Consider the following 23462-nt stretch of genomic DNA (forward strand, 5'->3'; position numbering starts at 1 on the left):
AGAATGCGGGGGAGAGATGCGCTTGAATAGTGTACATGTCCTTGTTCTTGACTCAGGGAATTCAATTGCATTACTCCAATGGATTAGGAAGAAGACGGGAGAACTATGAGCCCATGCGCGTTCCTGTCTTGGTGGCGATGGTGCGGTTGTCGCCGGCGGCCAGTCCGCTAAAACTTATAACCCGGGACCCCCTGTACTAATGCCAACACCGCTAGAGCCCGTTCACTCAACCTCCTGCTACGGTTAGGGATGGTCTCCCTCGCGCTCAAGTACAACTATCGTCTATATCTTCTTATCGACCTCACCAAGCTTTTTGGGCCCCTTACCGTGGTTACCTATGTTGTGATCTCTCTCATTATTCCCCATTCGATTTGCGTTGGATACCTAACACGAAGTCTTTGGACTATCTTGATCAGTATAGCATACTGGTCAATTGAGACACAATATACGCATTACATGAATGTGCGAGAGGCCAAGAAACGAGGTGCAGTTCTGGTTCCTAAACTCAAAGGAAAATGGCCTGGAAATCTAGATATCATTTCAGCGTACGTTCAAAATATACTTTTTAGTGTGGTGCTTGAGGCTCACTTACGTGCTTCTACACGATGGAAGGTCGATGAAAAAACACGAGGAAGGATATGCTCTCGAGAACATGGAGCAATTTTTCGGGGACAACGACACTTTCAATCTCGGAGCGATGTGGACAGATACTTATTTTACCAGAAATCATCACATTATGCAGGCCATTTTGGCAACCCATTTTAATTCTTTTCACAAGGGTCCTGAGTTAAACATGATGTACGTTACTACTCTCTGGACAGTTTCCCTTTCTCCTTTGTTATTGCTACATCTCATTTCCCGCAATAGGCTGCGCGGAGTATTCGGGGATGGTATTCTCGCCACTGACGGTGCCGAAGCAAAGGCACACAGAGCGTTAGTGCGACCTTTCTTCAGTGCGTACAAAACTCAGCTCTATATATAGTTACCAAGTCTATACTAATCACTCTCCTTACCCATATAGCGAAGGATCGTATCCGAGACTTCGAAATTCTGGAACGTTACGTCGATAAGACAGTTACTCTCATGCGTAACCGAGCTCTGTCGGCACAATCCGTCGACGTTCAGGATTTGTTTCAACGCTTTACTCTGGATGCGGCGGGCGAATTTCTTTTCGGTACGAAGGATTTTAACGCCCTCGATTCACCACTCCCCCTCCCCGGAAGGTCAGGCTTGGAGAAAAGGAGGTCATATCAAAGGGACTATATGGCGAATTTGTCGAGGCGATTGATAGGATTCATGAGGCCACTTTTCTTCGCAGTCTTAGGGGAAGATTTTGGGCAATTCAGGAGCTCTGGAAAGACAAGACTCAGGAAGACAATAAGATAATCGACCGATTCGTTCATCCCCTCATTGCCAATGCCTTGAAGAATAAAAAAGTGAGGGGAGACAGGAAATGTGCGATTGGTGATGGGAGCTTAGTGGATCATTTGGCGGATGCGACGAACGACGTAAAACTTATCCGTAATGAAGTGCGTCATATCCCAACGGCTCCTGCGATGATTTGGAGCTGACTCTGTTTACGCACAGCTATTCAACATTCTGTCGGCTTCTCGGGATTCCACATCAATATTACTCACCTTTGTGATTTATTTACTGTCTTTACATCCAGACGTAACGGCCAAGTTGCACAATGAAGTGATGGCTCATCTCCCGTGCGGATCACCAACTTTTGAAGATATTCGAAAAATGAACTACTGTGAGCGACTCAGCCTTTTACTCGGGCACAGACAAAGTTGACATTGCAATACTCATTTTACCTACTAGTGCGTGCCGTTCTCAATGAGACATTACGACTATTTCCTCCAATCCCAATCAATTGTCGAACATCCAAATCAGCCTGTCTCATCCCTGGGGACCGTCAAACCAATGGAAAACCGTTCTACATCCCTAGTGGTAACAAATTAATCTTCTATCTTCCAATAGCCCTCCAACGAAGGAAAGATCTGTGGGGGGATGATGCGGACGACTTCGACCCTGAACGTTGGATCGACGAAAGAGTGCAGAAATGGACGGAAAATCCATTTGTATTTATTCCTTTTAATGCAGGCCCAAGGGTTTGCTTGGGTCAGGTAAGTAACTTTCATGGATTGGTGGCACTGTCTGACGAACTGTCTTCACAGGAGTTTGCATACAATGAAGCCAGCTTCAGTGCGTATCACTAATGGTCTCTCCCAAAATCAACGGACGCTTCACCAATTTTAAAATGTAGTGTTGATCCGCATCCTTCAAATTTTCGACACCTTCACACTCCGCCAACAAGAGGATGCGCCTCCTGGCTCTTGCCCGCCGCCCTCATGGAAGGGATGTCTAGGTCGAAAGGGCCTCGAACAAATTTTCCCTAAAGCGTCCCTGACGTTGTACGTCAAGGTAAGCAGGAGTGTGATTCCCTTCGACTAGACAGTGGCATCCTCGTTTATATCTAGGGTGGATGCTGGATTCAAATGGGTCTCGCTCAAAACTAGATTGCGTTTCGCGCGGAGTCTTGTTGCAAAGTACATTCCATGAGTCGCGATTGAGTCGGTTGCTCGAAGACCCATGTCTCCTTTGAGACCGTTGGCAGGATAAGGAGGATGGCGAGACTTTACCGGATGTGATGATGATGAATGTGGCAACGAGATGTGTTAAGGCGTTCGGAGTGACTCTTTTCCTTTGTTTCATATAAGGATTCATGTACACTATTCTGTTCTGAGCTCCGAGCTATGTCCGCATCTTGCACATCGAGCACGGCCGTACAGTTCACAATCCCAACAATTATGGCGCATGGAGATCAGAATCAGACTGTGCCATCGACTCTGGCAAGTTGATACCGCATCCGACAGTTCAATGCTGCATGTATAGCTAATTCCAGGTACGTCTTTCTGGTAAAGAAGGGTCCGTTCATGAGATGATAAAAGAGCCTCTGTGTATGGGGAGCATGACGTTCTCGACCACTACAGCCTGCAGATGTCTTTGAGAGCTACATTTTAAACGAACTTATGTCTATGCTTGGGATAAGATTATGCACAGGTTTAATGGGAGAGGATCATATAATGCGGCGAAGCGAGATAGTCGGAGGCCAGAGAACAGCTGCGTCGTCATTAGATCGAGGAAATCGAGACCATGTAGTTTTAGCCGTACCCGGAGAGAGTATAGGAAACTCCTTCAGCACCAGGGACAGCCGGGAAAGGCTACAGCAGTAGTCGGGTACAAGAAGCAAGCGTGAGAATTAATGAGTTCAGACCTTGTGCAGGCGATTTTGTTTGCTTCTATATGAATTTGACGATGCAGAGCAGGGGTGTATATCATTGCTACATGAATTCTGATTGGTCATGAGGTCGCTGCGATAAACTAAATCCGCAACAGCGCTTCTTGGTGTTTCCCAGTCCCATCATTTGTAATCATTGGTACCTATCACTCGGACTAGACGGTAGTAACTCGATGGTTAGCCGTTATCTTCTCCTGAAGAGGCGGTTCTGGTATGTCCTATATAAAGCAATGGATTTCAGGCCCTGCCCCTAACAAAATCATGACCTTTCAAGATGGTACTGTCTACGTTGTGCGTCCCGACACATCTTAGCAAAGTGATAAAATTAGCGAGCCTCTGGGCAGTTTAGGAACTTGAGCAGCGGGACTGTCCTCGCGGGTGACAGCCCTAGCTATTCCTGGGTGTGTGATCGCGAAGAGTAGCGTTAAACAGGGTCTGACGAAACTATGGGGCCCCAGTTCGCCCCACTTTAATAGATCTCCTTGAGTATCTTACCTGTTCGGTAGGACTCACTACGTCGTGGGCTGGGAGCGCAATGATGGAATGGCGCAGCAGGTTTGACACTGCGTCTCATTGTCTCATAGTCGGCTCAATTTTTCCGTAGTGGGTGGTTGAAACCAGCACAAGCGAAGAGATCTACCTGAGAAATGTGGGTCATTCGGAGTATTTGAATATCTATGGTGAGCCACGAAATGGAGCTCTTGCTGTTGGGGCCTCCAGACCCAGAGCCTGGCAGGCTATCTTTGATGGAACTCACTGCAGGTCAGCCGAGAGCGTTTCTTCTGGAAGATTCATTCCACCTATTGTCCGCCCGATCAGGCTTATTTACCCTGGAACGAGCCTCTGTTTGGACCTCGATTCTGGTCAGACTGGCAATGGCACGACAATCTCTCTGCAAACGTATGATCGAAAGCCCCATCAGCACTGGGATCCGGAGCTATTGGGGTCACCGGTAGGCGACAACTTGTTGAAGCTGGGTCTGCCATACGTCGTCAGTCACCGAGATCCTAGCGCTAGGATGGAAAACCTTATGCAATGATATAGATCCTGAATACGAGTTGCTCCTTCTCAGCAGAACTTGGCGGAGATGACAAGGTGGGTCGCGATCTTGATCCCTAGTTCATCGGCGTCTAACACGTCCACTTGCCAGTGCGTTTCGAAAGTCACTCCATATTATTGCTTTCAGACTGAACGGGTCTTCTTCAATGTCAAGGTTTGTCATCCCTAACCCCTGTTCGCCTCAGCGACAAGGCCAACAGGTTCGGATCTTCAGAGCTTAATCCGTTGACCTGCATCACATCTGACCCATTTGTCAAATCCAGTGGACCCTCGAACGCGCCTCTCCTGGACAGTTCTACATTAAGAGCCATCTTAACACATATCTCAATGTCGATGGTCCCTGGAGGAATCGCATGCGTGTCATTGACTCCCCAAACAGACAAGCATGGAATATTCGGGTGCATGGCGCTGCTTCGAACACGTTTAGGTCATTATCCCCACCCTACTGGACCTCGTTATTTCGTTCCAGCAGCTAATTCCTCTTGACAAAAGGATCTTCTATCCAGGAACCAATTCTGCGGTTGGCTTAGATCGGAAATACATTGATTATGGATTTGATTCTGGATTGATTCATTTGTGGGGATCGAACGTCCGGAACTCGGACCAGTTATGGACATTCGGCCTCGCATCCGACTGGAACCGTTTCAACTTCGACTACCGTCCCTACTTGGTAAGTACCCGAAACTACTATTGCCAAGGAACACACTCGACAAGAATCGGACAGATTGTGAACCGTGAAGCGGGGACCGCAATCGGACCCAGCGATGATCAAAAGGTATATCTCCTGCGACACAGCCATTTTGTCCACATCACTGATCACTTCCCTCTTAGTTGGTTCGCATCCAGTGCAGCCCCGCCTACCGAGTTGACTGACATTTTCAAATTTGAAGATCTGTGATTGGGTTTCCAATCACCCCCCACGCGCTGAATCTAGAGGTGATAAGTCTCTTGCGTTGTGAGGAACTCTCATCATAGACGATGCGCCGCTTTTTATAGTGGATGTTTGAGGCGTCCGGGAGCAACTATTCCATCAAGAGCATGTCCACTGATATGTACCTCAACGTCGAGGGGGCTGTCAAGCAGGGCGCGAAAGTCATTTGCTCAAACGTTCCAGACGTTTGGACTGTGAAAGCTGCTGACATAAGACATCCTACTAGTATAATATCCCGGTATTGATTGTTGATCTAATGGAAGCGCTTATGATTAATTTTATGCACTTTTCATTAGAATTTTCTATCCCGAAACGAACTTGGTTATCGGTTTTGGTGGTAGCTCAGTACAGGGGGACACGCCGGGGATGGTCCAGGACCCTGAGACACACAACCAGACGTCTAACACTTCAATCAACTCGCTACAATTGTGGCCAAACCAGGTAGACTCCGGACCTGACTACCGACTTTGGGTCTTCCGATAGGTATGAGGTATGCGGTACATCTTCTACGTTATATGCATTTCCGCGGTCGCTCTTGATGTGCTTCTTTCGAAATTGTCCGTGTGCCGTGTTTGTTGTAATCTACTTCTCCGTCGGCGGGGATAAATCTGATTGAAATCTGCTCTGATAAAAAAACACTCTATGAAAGTTGACCCTTGTCAAGATCATTAGTGGATTGACAATTTTCTTTTTGGGAATATTGAAGAATCGCATTTATCCTTACATCGTCGTAATAAAGAGGTTTCGCTGCAACAGACTGATGTACCAAAGGAGCTCATCTCCAGCACTTCTAGATACCGCGGCCGTCTTCTCCTGACGCCGATCTTAAAACACCCATGATTACGTGGTCTTCTCAGTAATTCCCATCTGGACCCACACACCGCCCTGTCACATTAAGGTTGTTTCCTCAATACAGGGTCTCCAACACAACATGGGGGACACATACCTTGGAGTACAGGGTAGAAGCATTTTGTGGCCAAATTTTCTCAATGCCCTTTCGTCCTGCCACACCTTTCCATGACATGGGCAGGCTCCAGCAGGTGCATCCTCCTGGCAAAGAGTGAAATCACTGAAAATATGCGCACCATCACTAAATGCCAAGTGAGTCAGGTATACCAATGGACCAGAGAGAAAAGGTTCTACACACTGAAGCTTGCTTCATTATATATGAGCATATACAGTAACATTATTTGCCAGGACACACCTATAAACTGCACATGAAAAACTGCATGAAAGTGAGATTCGTGAACTTTTAAGGTCATTTTTGAGGCCCACTTTTTTGAGCATGTATGTTGCATCTTTTTGAACTCAGGGTCCATATATTCTCTCCTGCCACAGAACCTCATTTCTGTCAGGGCATGCTATGCTGCACCACACTCTGCTCTCTCTCCCTCCCTCTTTCTCTTTCCTCCTTTCCTTCTTTCTCTCCTTTCTCTTCTTCCTTTCTATCCTTATATGTAGCATGGAAGGACCTTGGCCTCAGTGACTCAGGTGGAGTGCTGTGCCATTGCTGGTTGTCCTGGGGGTCCCTAATTTCGGATCTAGCAGAGGGGAAGTCTCTTGGTGTCAGGGCACACCCACCTGACCCAGCTCCACCCAGCCCAACCTGACCCGGTACCCTGCTGGGCCTCGACGATGGATGTCAGTCGAGGGGGAGTTCTGCTACCACAGCGAACACCCGGCACGGGCCTAAACCTTCACACGGTGCCCCTGTTTAAAACTAATTAGGCCTCTAACATCTGAAGGGAGGATGACGTGGCCACCGTGGTAATGCCAATCAACCGCAACCCCGTAAGCCCAGAGCCGCACTGGCTGGAGAGATGCAAGAGTGCGGGTGCATGTCCCGCCGTCAAGCCAACCCTTCCTTTTTCTTCTCACCACTACCTTTTTGGGATGACGAGCACGATAGTGGCAACGCCAATGGTGACCTCCGTAAGCCCAGACGGGACTGGCCAGAGGACTGTGGGTTCAAGTCCCACCGTCACCCCAACCCTTCCTTCTTTTTCTCTTCTCCACTACCTTTTGGGTTGGTGAGGTGCAATAGTGGTAGTGCCAATGGTAGCCTCCATAAGTCCATGGGCAGGCCGGAGGAGTGCAGGTTCAAGTCCTGCCATCACCCCAACACCCTTCCGATTCATCTTTCTCTCCACTACCTCTTAGTGACGAGGCGCGATAGTGGTAGCGCCAACGATAGCCCCATATGCCGACAAAAAGTTGACTGCAAGGAATGCAGGTTCAAGTCCTGCCGTCACCCCAACACTTTCATTTCTCTCCACTACCCTTTCTACCAAAGGCCTATCTGCCACATGCCTTTATTCAACAAGCATGAGCAAGATGCCACCAACACCCATCGCCTTTCGCTGCCACTGGAACATTCACCAGCCTACCGTGACATAAACCCGTGAAAGCACCCTCCAACTCACCCACCCGCAAGAACCGCGCACTCAAACATTGACTTAACCATAGGCACACAGCAGCAAAACATGCGACCCCAACACTGGGGGTCGCATGTCCTTTTCTTTGGCTCTATACAACCTCTTCCCACCTCCATTCTCCCTCACCCGTTGTTCAATCTCAGTGCAGGGGTCGCATGCCCCTTTATGTGTTATTGCTTCATCTCACTTTATTCTCCTTCACACCATTGATTACTCGATGTCTCATACTTCCTAGGTCACACAAATTCCTTTCTTCACATCCTTATGTTCTCCAAACTTTTTTCACCCGAGTCACTATAGTACGGCATATGCCGATAGGCACGGTTACGTACTTTAAAATGAATACATCCATCCATCCATCCATCCATCCGGTACCCTGCTGTCCACCCCTCCTCACCTCCTCCCTCTTTCCCTCCTTCTCTCCTCATCCCTCCTTCCTCACTTTCTTCCTATTTCACTTCTTCTTTATTTTCTCTTTATTCTACATGGATGACCTTCCTTTGTATCAATGTACCATTTGTTACGGTTTAGCCATAACCCTGAGTGGGAGCGGACTTGACGGACGTCTCACATGTCTTTGTCTCATGTGTCTTGCCTATTTCAGTTCCATCTCAATTCATGTAGCTTTGTGACTACCTGTATGACTCGGATGTCTCTCTTGTTTCATCTCGCATGTGTTAGCCTGTTTTCATGTATATAAGGAGTTGACCAGTGAAGAGGGATTCTTCAACTGGTCAACACAGGTCGCCAACCTGAATTGACTTCTTGTGATCTTGTGACTTGTGGCTCGTGATCTTCTTGCTTGTGACCTTGTTTCTCGTGATCTCACAACTCTCGCTCTGTCCCGCTCCGTTCTCACGCTCTTAGCGCCGAGAGGTTTGTGACACCATTGACCCATCTGCAGCACACCCATGACACACCCAGCCCGGACACCTCAGGCAACTTCCCGCTGTGCCCAGCACGCGTGCTTGCACCGGATGCCCTTGGGATCTCCCATGGAGACACCCAGGTGGTTACGGCTGTGTGCAAGGGTGACATGGCACCTGTCATATGACCCAAGCTGCATGTATATAAACAAACCTGAATGTCAGGGCCCGGCCTCGGACTCGGAGGCTCCCTGACCTCAACCCCCATCTGGCCTGTCCTCACACTATGCGGGGCATGAGATGTATAGTAAGAGGAAAGATAATATATACACTTGCCTATGCGGGGCATGAGATGAGAAGAAGGGTAAAGGTCTCATCTCCCCGCATGGTTGCTATATAAAGGAATGGGTCACATGCCCACAACTATACAGCTCCTAGAGTTGTGTAGTGTGACCCGGAGGGAACATCCAGGTGGCAGTGCCCGGTAAGTGTGGGAATGTTCTGGGCGAGTTGCTCGCCCAGAACTGTGGCTGTGACCCGTGGGAACATTCTGGGCGAGCTGCTCGCTCAGAAAGTTCCCACGCTATCCCGTGCGCGCGTGTGTACACAACACAGAAAGGCAACAACAAGGCAACAATGAGGGAATGGAAGGAAGGGATTGGTTGGGGAGTCTGGGGCACCCTAGGGCAGGGTGCTGAACCCTGACACTGAAGTGGGAACCGAAGAAGTAGCCTTCTTCTCAACTTTCCATTTCAGGTAAGTAGTACAGTGTCAGGGCACACCCGTCTGACCCGGTTCCACCCGGGCCCACCCAGGCCCACCTCACCCGCTCCCCACTACCCATCCTTCCTCCCTCCTCCTTCCTCCCTCTTCCCCTTCCTCCCTTTCCTCCCTCTTCCCCTTCCTCCCTTTCCTCCCTTTTCCCTCTTTTCTCTTTCTCCTTTATTTCATTCTCCCTTTCTGTTTATTCTTTCTATTTACACGGACCACCTTCCCTTGTATCATTGTACTGTTGTCAGGGACGCGTCCGGCACTGAGGCCGTTGCGGGGTGTGGAGCGGGCGTGCGTACTGGCAGGCCCGATCTGGGACAGTGGTCCCTGGCCACTCAGACTGAAGTGGAGAATGTGTTATTATTATTAAAGGGGAAAACTATACTACTAGAAAGGTTGCTTCGCAACCATGACCTTGCTTGCAGATCAGCAAATATTTGCAATGTTGCTCATCATGGGTTGCGACCAGACTCGTACCCAGTCTGAGGAGCTCCGTGGATGCGCAAAATAATAGCTTTTTTACTCAATGTAAATAAATGTTCTCACGCTAAATCGTTATTCTCACATTCTGTACTCAATACAAAAAATCACATGGTATGGAGTTAAAGACATAGCCGATCACCTACTCCGAAGTGATCGGCTATGTCTTTAACTCCGTACCATGTGATTTTTTGTATCAAACATATCAAGAATAGGACTCTTCTTGTGAACATGTACAGCAAGCGACAGAAAAAACTGCACACCTAATTTGGATGAATACTATTCAATATAATTCTGAATATATTGGAAACAGCTGATTGACAATGTAGGAAAATAATGAGTGCTAATCACCCTGTCCCAATGGCACACTCTATTAGGATGTTAGCGATTTACGCTCAGTCAATCGTTGTTGAACTAATAGATTAGAACTAATTACCTAGCGTAAAACGCTAGGGCATATGAAGATACATGAGTGACAACACAAACATGTGGTAAAAGCGTAGTCTCACCTCAGTCAATCGTTGTTGAACTGAGGGAGACGAAAGTGAAAAATTGTTCACTGCTTTTATAAGCAGTCGCCTCAATGGCGCACTGACTTTGGTAGCAGGAATACCAAGAAAGGAAATGAAGCGCCGCTAGCCCAACGTCACATTGTGAGTTGGCCACAGCGCACAAGAAAACCAAGATTTCAACACACTCTTGACCGTGTTCACCTGTAACAATGGGAAAACACCTCAAACCACCTGAGGATCCCCTTGCTGAAACCCGTGGCCGAGTGTTACATGCAAAACAAGCTAGGTTCCTTAGGACCCCAGTTACGGGCGCCAAAATGGAGATTGTATTGGCACCCTGATTTACTGCCATTTTGGATCATCATGAGACCCGCCTGGGTCATTAGGTGTGCGGTTTTTTCTGTCGCTTGCTGTAAGTGACCATCTTGAGTTGAATCAAGGATGGGTTTGTTCACACAACACCAGACTTTTTGTGAACTCATCATGGCTTTCACTCTGTTACCCACCACCCTGCCTTCTTATCAGGTTGGATGGTGGTAATTAAAGTCAGGCCAGTGGTTTAGGAGTGGTTCCAAGTTTTGGGTCTACCAACTAAGGATTGGGGGGATCTTGAAGTCGGTGGAGCAAAAGCAGCTTCCTATTACAGGGGAACATGCTCTCACTGACTATTGTGTTCGTGTGCAAGGACAAACAATCAGCCATGTCATAATTGACCTGGTGCCACCTCCGATTGGAGCATTGACACCATTCAGTGTGTATGTGGTGCTTTCACATAGCTGTCAGGGGACGGACCCCGGGTCCCCATGACCCCTCTCTACAGTCCACAGTCTGGCCTGTAAACACAGCCCATCTCAGGGCATAGCTACTGTGGGTAAGAAAGTGAGAAGAAGGTTAACTTCTCACTTTCCCACAGTGGCCCCAATATGGCGAAAACTTCCGGGGATACCCGGAAGTCACATGAGGTGGGATCCGGGGTCGGATCATGCGGCACATGGAGCGTGCGGCGCAGGAAGTGCGCGGGAAGTGGAGTGGGTCCGGACGCGGGTCCGGGTCCAGGCTAAGTCAGGGTATGTGCCCTGACAATAGCTCGGGCATTAAGACTGTCACGAGACTTCGATGAATCGTTGTCCATGCGGCCTGTGTGCAAAGCCTTGAATGCACTAAATGCCACCGGAGAACTTCAGTCAGTTAAAGGTATGATGATGGTGATGACAACCATGGCATGACACAATTCATTGAATAGTCACATGCTATTGGAAATCACATGAGAAGTAAAAGTAATATAAACACATTTTTCCCACGCAATTGTGGGTTTGGAAGTGACCTTGCAAGCAAGGTAACTTACCTGAAGTGGAGAATGTGAGAAGAAGGTTACTTCTTCGGTTCCCACTTCAGGTACATTTATGTACATGCGGCTTGAGTCACATGATGAGTGCCACATCATCCTCGGAGGCAGCCGCAGGCATCTGGGTGTCCCTGTGGGGGATCCCGAGAGCGTCCGCTGCATGCGCGCGTGCTGGGCACAGCGGGAAGCCGTCCGGAGTGTGTGGGCCGGACGGGTCAATAGTACATCGATACAAAGGAAGGTGGTCCGTGTAGATAGAAAGAAATAAACAGGAAGAGGAAGATGAGAAGAATGAAATAAAGAAAGGGGAAGGAAGAGGGAAAAGAAAGGGGAGGAGAGGGAGGAAGGAGGAGGGAGAGTGTTAGGTATGGGTCAGCAAACGGGGACGACTGGCGGGACAAGGCTCCGGGGTTGGGCTTCGGCCTCAGCGACTCCAAGAGAGCGCTGTGCCCACCTACTGTCTCAGTGCCCACATTTCGAAGTGGCTTGGGCTGCCTTGTTAGGGGGGACAAACCATGTCGATATTCAGACTAAAGTTATAATAATGTAATATACATATATATATAGTAAGAAACTGAATGGGTCAGGTGACAAAATGAATTGTTATTTAATGGAGGTACGAGATTAAATTAGACTTGTGTGCAGTTGGACTAAGCGCTCTTTTTTCGCGCATGGCACATTATCCCGTGATGCCTTCATCTTATGCGCCGTACCCGCTGTTGGCCTTACGCATACTGTGTCTTCCGAGGCTACAGTCATGCCGATTCAGGTTTTATTGCCGCTGCATACCTGGGTCGATTTCTTCGGACGAATCCTGTACGTGTTTATTCGTCCGCTCACGCTTCTGGGCTCTGGCCCTCTTATTCCTCAACCTCTGCTGAAGGCGTTGTCTTTGTTTCCTTTTTAGTCTTATTTCTGTTAGCCTGGAAAGCGATTTTTGTTGTAGTTTTCTCTCGGAGTCCCTTACTTCCGGTAAGCGTTTCGGTCTCACTGAGCAGGGGGGGTGTTGTGACCTCCGGTTACTCTCGGTGGGTTGGATCCCGAGTGCTTACTCTAGTTTTTTCTAGGTTTCTTTATTTTCGGTTGTTCCCTTGTTTTTGTAACCTCGGTTCTTCTCCTCCTTGTTCTTCCTCGTCCTTGTTTTTTCGTGTTGAATATCTCTCGAAACCAAGGTTTCTCGCATCTAAAATCATTTGGGAGGTTTTCATGTCGAGGGAGACTTCAGTTACGAGGACACCACCAGTAGTTACAGTTGAAAAGGACAAGAAAGGAGACAGCACGTCTGGCCCGAGTACAGGAAAAGAGAAGGACCAAGAAGGGGCTTCATCTATTTTTGACCAGGAACCCAAGGACGCGCTTGAGAAGATATTGAAAGAAGCGGCATCATCGAAAGATTATCGGAAAGCGCGACGTGAGGTTCTTGAGGTCATAGAACAGTACGACCTTCACGGCGATAGGGAAGTCATCTTTTCATTCATCGAACAACTCGAGAAAGGGAAGGGTGGCGCAAGGATTGATGACGATGGGAAAGGAAAGGGACGAGACCCCGCAGAAAGACCAAAGAAGCGAAAACCTGAGTTGCCCGCATCGCAGAATGATGGAAAGAGAAGGAAGCGCCGAACCTTCATCCAGGATGCCGGACTTGATCTATCCAATGAAGACGAGGGAGAAGGGAGCTCGAGTGAGAGTTCATCCGGAACCTCAGACGATGCCGATGTTACCTTCGCCGGCACCAAAAGGTCGGATCATCACAGGAATTACCGAAACCTTTCCCTGGCGACGTGAACCAATAAGATTCGGGAATATTTCCTGGAACATAAGAAAAAGGCCCTTCGAAGACTCAAAGGACAACTCAACAAGCCCCGATTCCCAGAATCCCTCTGGGAAGCGGTTTTGCTCAATAAATATGTCGACTTCAACAAAGTCCATGCAATCCGAGTCGACAGAGCGCCAGAGGAAGAAGTCGTACACGAATCTGGACCCTTCAAGTTTATCTATGACCAAGCCGGATCAAAGAAACTCATTCGCGGACAGGGAGCTTGGGTCACCGCCTTCGATGCCTATGCTGACGCAGCCCTTTACATTTATCCGCACAGGAAAGGCGAATTTTGCACCTACAAGGAATATATCCGTGACTTTTTCGAAAGCGCCGGACCTTTCAAAGAGCAATCAATCATTGACTTCGACGTCATGTTTCGGAAAAGACTGGCCGAGGATGCAAGGCTCACCTTCGATGACGTTGAATCATGCCATCCCTTCTTGTACGGAGGCGGAAGCGGAGGAAAAGGAACGAAGGGAGCTTTCTGGAAGCAAGGGAAACTTGAAGGAGAGGTCTGTAGACGTTTTAACGCAGGAATTCCCCACCTCAATTGCCGATACCGACACGTATGCGACAAGTGTGAGGGAGAGCACCGAAGGTCGGCTTGCCCTTCAAAAGAGGTCAAAAAGACAGAAAAGAATTGAGGAGTGGAAGGCGACGATAAGAAACCCGCGATACCTTAGGGGTTTTGTTTGGGGGAAAGAGGATCCAGTCACGCCTTCAGTAACGTCCACTCTTTTTCGAGAACCTCTCCCGTCAGTTCCAGTTGATGACTTTGCCCATTTTTTGGTGACGGAAACGATTGAGAAATATCCCGAGCTTTTCAAAATTGTAACGCCTGTGAAACCGGATAAGCTTGACGATTTATTGCAGCATCATCCGAACCGAGAGTTAGTACAGTCGGTGGTTTCAGGTTTTCGATCAGGTTTCTGGCCGTGCGCGCAACCGGGGTTGTTGGTTTCAACGAAGAGGGGGCTTGACAACCAGCGACTTGGAGAAGAGAAGGACGAAGAGAAGAAATCGTTCATGAGATCGCAACGGGACCTCGAGATGTCGCTAGGTCGTTATTCACCGTCTTTCGGATCGGCCTTGTTACCAGGAATGGTTGCGCAGCCTTGCTTTGCAGTCCCCAAACCAGGATCGGCCAAGTTTCGACTCGTCAACGATCATACCGCAGGGAGCTTTTCCTTGAATGCGGCGATAGCCCCTGAGGATGGGTCTTTTAGGCCGGACAACCTCCAGGATTTGGGAAAGCAGTTACTCACCTTTCACGCGAGTTTTGGTCGTGCGCCAGCTTGGTTGTTCAAATCGGACGCGAGTTCTGCCTATAGACTCTTACCGTGCCATCCAAGATGGCAGGCGAGGCAAGCGACATTGATTGACAAGGATTATCATGTCGATCGGTGTTGCGTCTTTGGGAACCGTGCGTCGGGCGCAATCTGGTGTACCTTCTACGCACTCGTTCTCTGGATTGCTATTCATGAAAAAAGTATACCTGATCTTCTTCATTACGTTGATGACGTTTTTTCTTTCGACGCCCAGGAAGAACTCGAGTTTTATGTTCCTTACGATGCTCAGTACCCAAGGAAGCAGGTTGCTTTACTGAGGCTTTTCGACGACCTCGGAATTCCACATGAGAAGAGGAAGCAAGAATACGGGAGACAACTTACCATAATAGGACTTCAAGTTTCCCTGGATTCGATGACAATAACCATGCCCGACGACAAACGAAAGAGTTTGATTGAAGATGTAGAATTATTTCTCATCGGCAAGCTTCGTCGTCATCCACTCCGAGAATGGCAGCGGCTTTTAGGGTATTGCAACTGGGCGTTGAATGCTTACCCTCTTCTTAGACCCGCGCTTCAATCCTCGTATGCTAAGATACGGGGTAAGAAGCTCGCCTTGGCTCCAATTCGGCTAAATAAGTCGGTTTTGCAAGACTTGTCATGGTTTATCCGACGGATCGCTAATTCGCCGGGAGTCAACTTCTTATATGCCCGATCATGGCGTGAACAGGAGGCAGACCTGGTCTTCTTATCCGATGCTTCAAATGTTGGTTTGGCTTTCTGGTCGCCAACTCTGGACCTAGCGTTTGTCGCATCGATCGAGGTGTCGGATCTCCGTTTTGGGGACACTTTTTTCAACGAAGCGTTAGCCGTAGTCTCGGCAATCGAGTGGGCTGCTCACCTACCTGATAAACCGCGACGAATCCTTTTGCGGACTGATTCGATGAACACTGTCGACATTTTTCACTCTCTAGCAGCACAACCGAACTACGTGTTATTGCTTTTCAAGGTGGTTGAGAGCATGATGGACTTTGGGATGGACGTACGAGTGGTCCACATACCGGGTGACCAAAATACCGTTGCAGATGCCTTATCGCGTCAACTTTTCGATACCGCCCGACGACTGCGTCCTGGGCTTGACATCGCTTTATTCAAACCCCAGCGGGAATCGCTTGGGGTGTTGCGAGAATGAGATCACTCTTGAGTGCCCGGGCGCGTCAGCCCAAGCGTGCCCCGTGGACAGTGGATCGTCTTCGAAGTCAACAAGCGATTTATTTGTCTAATGCTCTCGACGCGTCGACGAGATCAGCATATCAATCCGGTATTAATTCGTACATCACCTTCTGTGACATCCATACCCGCGACATCGAACCGACTCCTGAAACAATCAGTTTTTTCATTTGTTATATGGCAAAGCAGACTGGCAGATCCGGTAAACCATTATCCATCCGAACGATCATTTCGTACTTATCGGGAATTGTCCACCATCTCCAACCTTTCTATCCGGGAGCCCGAGCTGTCAGAAAGCATCCTCTTGTCGTTAGTGTCCTTCGGGGAGCAGAACGGACAGATGGGGAACCGATCAAACGGAAGTTGCCGATTGAGTCTCACCACCTCCATCTTCTTGTTGACCGCTTTGCTGTTTCGTCGGAGTTCGACGATCGGTTATTCTTGGCGATATGTTTCACCGCCTTCCATGGTCTACTTAGGATTGGGGAGTTAGTGGTTCCGGACGATTCTACGAAATTGAACTTTCGAAAACTCACCCTACGCCGCTCTGTCGAGTTTATTCGTTGTGATGCCGTAGATGCATACCAGTTCTTACTGCCCACGCATAAAACCGATCCTCGTTTTTATGGGAGTCTGGTGGTCATTCAATCTCGACTTTTCCCACTTGACCCACTATTCTTTTTCAATCGGTATATTCAGAGTCGTGACGCTCGTTTTCCCTTTTTCCCTCATCTTTGGATTTGTGGCGATGGATCATTACCTTCTTGATCCTGGTTTTTGCGGAAGCTACATGCTGTTCTTCCCAAAGATTTCTCCGGTCATTCTTTCCGTTCAGGAGGAGCTACGCATTTAGCTTCACAAGCAGTACCCGAGTCTACGATCCAAGCACTTGGCCGCTGGTCTTCCGAAGCATGGCGGTCTTACATTCGGAAGAACTGGGAGGAGAGGGAGGAAGGAGGAGGGAGAGTGTTAGGTACGGGTCAGCAAACGGGGACGACTGGCGGGACAAGGCTCCGGGGTTGGGCTTCGGCCTCAGCGACTCCAAGAGAGCGCTGTGCCCACCTACTGTCTCAGTGCCCACATTTCGAAGTGGCTTGGGCTGCCTTGTTAGGGGGGACAAACCATGTCGATATTCAGACTAAAGTTATAATAATGTAATATACATATATATATAGTAAGAAACTGAATGGGTCAGGTGACAAAATGAAACAAAAGGAAACAGAATAAGGGCTGGCATCTGGGTCAGAATGCATGGTCATGACAGAGAGGGATAGACAGTGGGGAGCAGGTGTGGTGTGGCCAGGTGGGTCCGGGTGGACCTGGGTCAGGTGGGTGTGCCCTGACATCACCCCCTCCTTAAGCCGCTTCGCCTCGAAGCAGCCAGGGGGTTCGTTCTCTCCCTTCCTGGGGTGTGGGGGTGTGTTTGGTGGACCTCCTTGATCCGGTCAGGGGCATGGATTAGTTGGTCTTGGGGGAGCCATTCATTCTCTGAGTTCGGCCAACCCGCGAACTTTACTAAATACCAGAGCTTCCGGTGTAACCACTTAGAGTCCAGTATTTTTTCCACTTCATATTCCTCCTCTCCATCTACGAGTTCTGGGCCCGGGCGGGGGTCGGGGGGTCGTTCTGCAATCTCGTCCAGGCGGTAGGGTCTTACGTTCGTCACAGATATGACTGGGTGAATTCCCTTTTGCCGTGCGGTGAGCTGGAGCTTGACAGCAGCCGGGGAGATGACCTTGACAACTTTGAAGGGGCCTAGCCACTTATGGTCTAGCTTCTTGGTCGGGCGGTCAGTCGTATAGTTTTGGGCGCTGAGCCAGACTCGGTCACCCTCCTGGTACTTGGGGGCTGTCTCTCAACCCCGGTCATAGTTGTTACGGATACGGAGTCTCCAACGACCATATCCGTCGCATGGTCAAAGACTTCCCCTCTCTATCGCTCCTCCCCTCTTTCTCCTTTCCGTCCTCTATCCCGCTACCCTATCCTCCTTACCCGTTCTACCCCTTTCCCCCCCCCTCGTGCAAAGCTTTCCCCATTGGGGTTTTGGTGCTGGCCGAGGTTGTTTGTGTTTCGCAGGATTTCCCACGACCTTACCATTTGTAGATAGTCACGCGTCTTGTATGGAAACCACCGAAGGCGGTTCCCGCTAACTAACAACTGCTCTACAACTGTCTCGTGTACCGTCTTCTGTAACAACCCTCCCTGTGACTCTGTTACGGGAATGGGTTCCGGGGAACCCAACCTGAGCCGTTCGACTCACTGATGGAGGTGGCTGCGTAGCCATCGGAGGGAGAGCGGAATAGGAAGAGTGTACGGAAGTACAACCTGTGGGTTGGCCAACGGTAACTTGGCGCTCCTGGGAGCGTACCGGTAGCGAGTATGATGAGGGCTCCTTGAGGGAGCCACCTGGCTGTCTGCTAACGGGGACTTGGCGCTCCTGGGAGCGTGCCGGTAGCGGGTGTGCTGGGAGTGTTTGGCTAACGGTGACTTGGCGCTCAATGGAGCGTGCCGGTAGTGAGGGATACTGGGACTCCCAAAGGGAGTCACCCAGATGATGGCTATCGGTGACTTGGCGCTCATGGGAGCGTACCGGTAGCGGGAGTTGTTGGGGAAAGCGGGTTGGTGGACCAGTGCACGGTAGTGGGTGACCGTGGGAAGTGGGACCCGCGGGTGTGTGGCCAGGCATCCTGGAGCTGCCTGGACCATATCCCTCTCCTAAGGAGGTGGGATAGGCTACAGTTCCTGATAGGGAACTTCTGGTTGGATGGGAGTGATTGCCCAACCACCCGGTGGACTGGTGGGAGCGGGCAGCAGGAGGTTGGGCGTGGGAATGCCCTCCTCGTTGCGGTTTTGTCATGGAGAGGATGAATAGGGAGGTGGACATGGTTCCAAGGTTACAGGTTGAGTTTACAGTGGTGGCACAATGGTGAGGATGTTACAATTGCGGTACAAGGTTTTTGGGTTATGTATTCGATAATGAGAAAGCATTTTTCGGCATCTGCCTTACACATCATATGACTTCTAACTATCTAATATAAAAGTCACAATGGTCAAGAGAAGTCCCTTGAAACTCAACAAATTCCCCAGCCAGCACCAAAACCCAGTGGGAAAGCTTGGCATGGGGTTTGACAGCGAAATAAAGGTGCAGGGACCAAGGGTTTGATTGTTCATAGTCACGGACCATAAGATTCTAGGTCCATTCCTATAACAGACTCAACTGAACCCGTGTGACTGTACAACTCTCAATATGTCTTATAAGTCTGGTTATATTGAGTCCTCTAACGGCCCTCGCCGCGAGAGCTCGAGGTCGAGAGTCGAAGACTCTCAACATGTGTATCGTCCTACTGAATCTGTACCCTATGGGTCTTCATCACTCCGCTCTCCCCCCAGTGCTCAACATACGACGTCACCTCACGATCTTGGAGATCGTGAATACTTTGAGGCCCATCTTCCCGTGATGCCGGCACGTTCGCTACGCGAACGCCAAGTCGCCGCCCATCCACCGTCTGTTCCCTCCTTCGCCAGTCATCATGTTTCCCCGCCAACGGTACGTTCCCTTTGGGAACGCCAAGTCACCGAAGGCCCTACTAGTCAGTCCTCATCGCACGCTTATGACATCAACCCGCTACCGGTACGTTCGCACTGCCAACGCCAAGTACCCGATAGCAACTATATGAAGTTCTCACCCATCTCACAAGTCGCGACCTCGCACACGGTACGCTCCATTGAGGAGCGCCAAGTACCCGTGGCTGACCCGTCCATCCTGGCATCTCCGACTACCTACCATCAATCCCTTAATAGCTCACTACATCACCAATTGCGATCGATGGGAACTCGATCGTCCACCCCCAGGCAAGACTGGGATCACTCATCAATTACATATCCTGTTATGGTACAGACCAGATATGACCTCACTCATCCCACTATAAGAACGGATCGAGGAATGGGGAATTTCCCCCATCCCTGTAACAATAGTAGCGGGCCATCTCGTCCGCTGCGTGCTCCAGGGCCGCCTTCGCCTCTTCCTGCATCTTCATCATCCTGGACGAGAAGGCGTCAGCGGCTTCTACCTCGGACGTACGTGTGGGCTCCGTCCCCATCCTGGGATGCTGCCTGGTGTCAAGCTCGAAGGGGGTTCGACGGGTGGACGAGTGGACACGGTTGTTGTAGGCAAATTCTGCCAGTGGGAGCCAGTCCGCCCAGTCGTCCTGGTGGTGGTTGACGAACACCCGGAGATAGGCTTCGATTTCCTGGTTAACCCGCTCTGTCTGTCCGTCAGTCTGGGGGTGGTAGGGCGTTGAGGGGGTTAGCTTGACCCCCAGGAGATCTGCAAGTTCTTTTGAGAAGTGCGAGACGAAGGCGCTCCCTCTGTCGCTAAGGATCTCTTCCGGGAGCCTGTGGTGCTTCCAGACATGCTCTAGGAAGAGCCGGGCGATACCAGCCGAGTCCACGGATGTCACGGTGGGGATCGCGTGGATGCGTTTGGACAGACGGTCCACTACAACTAGGATGGCGTTATAACCTTTTGACTCTGGGAGCTCTCCCACCATGTCTACCGAGATTACCTGCCAACGGTGGGTGGGGACCTTATTTGGGGTGAGCTTCCCAACCTTCCGTGCAGGGAAGGATTTGACGCGGTTACAGGTGTCACATCCACGTACGTATCGCCTGACATATTCTGCCATCCAAGGCCACCAGTAGTCGTGGGAGACGAGCTCCAGGGTTTTCCATCACCCTGGATGTCCCGTCGCCCGCGCGTCGTGGTGTAGCCGTACCAGATCGTGGCGGAGTTGTGGGTCTTTTGGAACGTACACCCTGCCTCGGTAGAGGACCAACTCTCCCTGTCTCTCCCACTCGTCCGACCTTAACGTTCCTTCTCCCAGTTCCCTCATGGCCTTCACCACCCGCTCGTCATGATCTTTCACTCCTCGTACCCTCTCTAGGATATCTGCCTCCTCACCTTCCACTGAGACTGCTTCTGTCGCACGGGTCTCGAACCAGGCCGGTTGGAGGAGGGTCAGCCCCTCATTGTTGTCCCTTCCCTTCGGGTGGTCAGCGTGGCGAGAGAGTGTGTCTGGTTTCCCCATGAGCTTCCCTGGGCAGTGGACGAGGGTGAAATGGAAGCGGGAGAGGAAAAGGGACCATCTGGCCTGGCGTCGATTTAACCTCTGGGCTGTCCGGAAGTAGCCCAGGTTACGGTGGTCGGTGTAGATCTCGACTTTCTCCTCAGCACCTTCCACGAAGTGTCGCCATTCCTCGAGGGCTCAGATGATTGCAAGCATCTCTTTATCATACACTTTGTAGTTGCGCTCTACATCCGTGAAACTTTTGGACATGAATGCTACTGGGTGGAACTCTCCATCCAGTTGCAGTTGGGAGAGGACCGTGCCGGTTGCAAAGTTGGATGCATCGCACTCGAGCCTGAAGCGGCCGTGGTCGGTAGGGAAAGAGAGGATGGGGGCTGTGGTGACAGCTTCCTTGAGGGCACGGAAGGCATCGTCTTCATCCGGGCCCCAGTTCCAGGTTTGGGTCTTCCGGGTCAGCCTGTGAAGGGGGCGGGCCTTCTCAGAGAAGTCTCTGATGAACCGGCGATAGAAGTTTATGAATCCTAGGAAGGATTGTACTTCTTTCACCTTGGTTGGGGGGGGCCAGTCGAGGACACCCTGGATCTTCACCGGGTCCATCACGACGTTACCCTCCGAGATAATGAGGCCCAGGTACTCTGTTACGGATATGGAGTCTCCAACGACCATATCCGTCGCATGGTCAAAGACTTCTCCTCTCTATCGTTCCTCCCCTCTTTCTCCCTTCTGTCCTCTATCCCGATACCCTATCCTCCTTACCCATTCTACCCCTTTCCCCCCCTCGTGCAAAGCTTTCCCCATTGGGGTTTTGGTGCTGGCTGAGGTTACTTGTGTTTCGCGGGATTTCCCGCGACCTTACCATTTGTAGATAGTCACGCGTCTTGTATGGAAACCGCCAAAGGCGGTTCCCGCTAACTAACAACTGCTCTACAACTGCCTCGTGTATCGTCTTCTGTAACAACCCTCCCTGTGACTCAACTGAACCCGTGTGATTGTACAACTCTCAATATGTCTTATAAGTCTGGTTATATCGAGTCCTCTAACGGCCCTCGCCGTGAGAACTCGAGGTCACGAGTCGAAGACTCTCGACATGTGTATCGTCCTATTGAATCTGTACCCTATGGGTCCTCATCACTCCGCTCTCCCCCCAGTACTCGACATATGATGTCACATCACGATCATGGAGATCGTGAATACTCTGAGGCCCACTTTCCCGTGATGCCGGCACGTTCGCTACGCAAACGCCAAGTTGCCGCCCATCCACCGTCTGTTCCCTCCTTCGTCAGTCATCATGTTTCCCCGCCAATGGTACGTTCCCTTTGGGAACGCCAAGTCACCGAAGGCCCTATTAGTCAGTCCTCATTGCATGCTTATGATATCAACCCGCTACCAGTACGTTCGCACTGCGAACGCCAAGTACCCGATGGCGACTATACGAAGTTCTCACCCATCTCACAAGTCGCGACCTTGCACACGGTACGCTCCATTGAGGAGTGCCAAGTACCCATGGCTGACCCGTCCATCCTGGCATCTCCGACTACCTACCATCAATCCCTTAATAGCTCACTACATCACCAATCGCGATCGATGGGAATTCGATCGTCCACTCCCAGGCAAGACTGGGATCACTCATCGATTACATATCCCATTATGGTACAGACCAGATATGACCTTTGTCATCCCACTATAAGAACGGATCGAGGAATGGGGAATTTCCCCCATCCCCATAACATACTCGATCCGGGTTCGCTCAAACTTACACTTCTCTGGCTTAAGGAAGAGCCTCCTTCTCCTCAGCGTCTCTAGGACTTCTCGGACGACCCTTTGATGTTCCTCCAGGGTGGCCGTGAAGATCAGGATGTCATCCATGTAACAGATGACAACCTCCCGGTCGATGAAATCCCTCAGGATGTCATTCATCATGGTCTGGAAGGTTGCTGGGGAGTTACACAGGCCGAAGAACATCACCATGGGCTTGAACAGCCCCCGGTTGGTCGCGAATGCCGCCTTCCACTCGTCTCCGTCCTTGATCTGGATGTTGTTAAACCCCCAGCGTAGGTCCAAGGCTGAGAAGTATTTGGCGTTGCGGAGGCGGGCGAGGACATCCGAGATGAGGGGGAGCGGGTACGAGTTCTTCACCGTGATCTCGTTCAGCTTCCTGTAGTCCTGGACCAGGCATAGGGACCCATCCTTCTTCTTGACAAAGAAGACTGGTGCTCCCATGGGGGATTTGGACAGCTGTATGCGCCCATTCTGTAGGTTCTCGTGTAGGAACTCGTCCAACTCTTTCTGTTCCGGGCGCGAGAGTGGGAAGGTCTTCCCCCTGGGCAGTTTGGCATC

General features: G+C 50.3%; 4 protein-coding genes across 4 annotated transcripts; all 4 read left to right on the forward strand.

Annotated features, from left to right (window-relative positions):
* Positions 1–249: 249 nt before the first annotated feature.
* Positions 250–2522, forward strand: EI90DRAFT_3123003 (cytochrome P450; the record flags this gene model as incomplete). Its single annotated transcript, XM_039063554.1, has 10 exons — positions 250–545; positions 613–798; positions 868–953; positions 1022–1223; positions 1292–1529; positions 1588–1756; positions 1825–2129; positions 2181–2208; positions 2270–2427; positions 2484–2522. 10 exons carry the CDS (start codon positions 250–252, stop codon positions 2520–2522), a joined length of 1707 nt encoding a protein of 568 aa, XP_038916441.1.
* A 1871-nt stretch (positions 2523–4393) lies between these two features.
* EI90DRAFT_898430 (uncharacterized protein) lies at positions 4394–5393 on the forward strand. The gene is made up of 4 exons (XM_039068208.1): positions 4394–4563; positions 4627–4790; positions 4856–5138; positions 5195–5393. The coding sequence occupies exons 1-4, from the start codon at positions 4510–4512 to the stop codon at positions 5234–5236; spliced, it is 543 nt and encodes a 180-aa protein (XP_038916442.1). The 5' UTR covers positions 4394–4509; the 3' UTR covers positions 5237–5393.
* EI90DRAFT_3055778 (uncharacterized protein) lies at positions 5087–5682 on the forward strand. The gene is made up of 2 exons (XM_039060174.1): positions 5087–5137; positions 5254–5682. Exon 2 carries the CDS (start codon positions 5363–5365, stop codon positions 5537–5539), a length of 177 nt encoding a protein of 58 aa, XP_038916443.1. The 5' UTR covers positions 5087–5137; positions 5254–5362; the 3' UTR covers positions 5540–5682.
* Positions 5683–19285: 13603 nt separating this feature from the next.
* Positions 19286–19767, forward strand: EI90DRAFT_3123007 (uncharacterized protein; the record flags this gene model as incomplete). Its single annotated transcript, XM_039063555.1, has 2 exons — positions 19286–19669; positions 19705–19767. The coding sequence occupies 2 exons, from the start codon at positions 19286–19288 to the stop codon at positions 19765–19767; spliced, it is 447 nt and encodes a 148-aa protein (XP_038916444.1).
* Between the last annotated feature and the right edge of the window lie 3695 nt (positions 19768–23462).

Source organism: Cantharellus anzutake, assembly GCF_015039405.1.
Source record: "Cantharellus anzutake strain C23 chromosome Unknown EI90scaffold_21, whole genome shotgun sequence".
NCBI lineage: Eukaryota > Fungi > Basidiomycota > Agaricomycetes > Cantharellales > Hydnaceae > Cantharellus > Cantharellus anzutake.

Excerpts from the sequence above, each read along its gene's own strand:
- EI90DRAFT_898430 (XM_039068208.1), top strand. The coding sequence starts at position 4,510 with ATGTCAAGGTTTGTCATCCCTAACCCCTGTTCGCCTCAGCGACAAGGC. Across the intron at positions 4,564-4,626 it reads CTCAGCGACAAGGCCAACAG|TGGACCCTCGAACGCGCCTC; the intron begins GTTCGGATCTTC and ends TGTCAAATCCAG. Across the intron at positions 4,791-4,855 it reads GCTGCTTCGAACACGTTTAG|GATCTTCTATCCAGGAACCA; the intron begins GTCATTATCCCC and ends TCTTGACAAAAG.
- EI90DRAFT_3055778 (XM_039060174.1), top strand. The coding sequence starts at position 5,363 with ATGTTTGAGGCGTCCGGGAGCAACTATTCCATCAAGAGCATGTCCACT.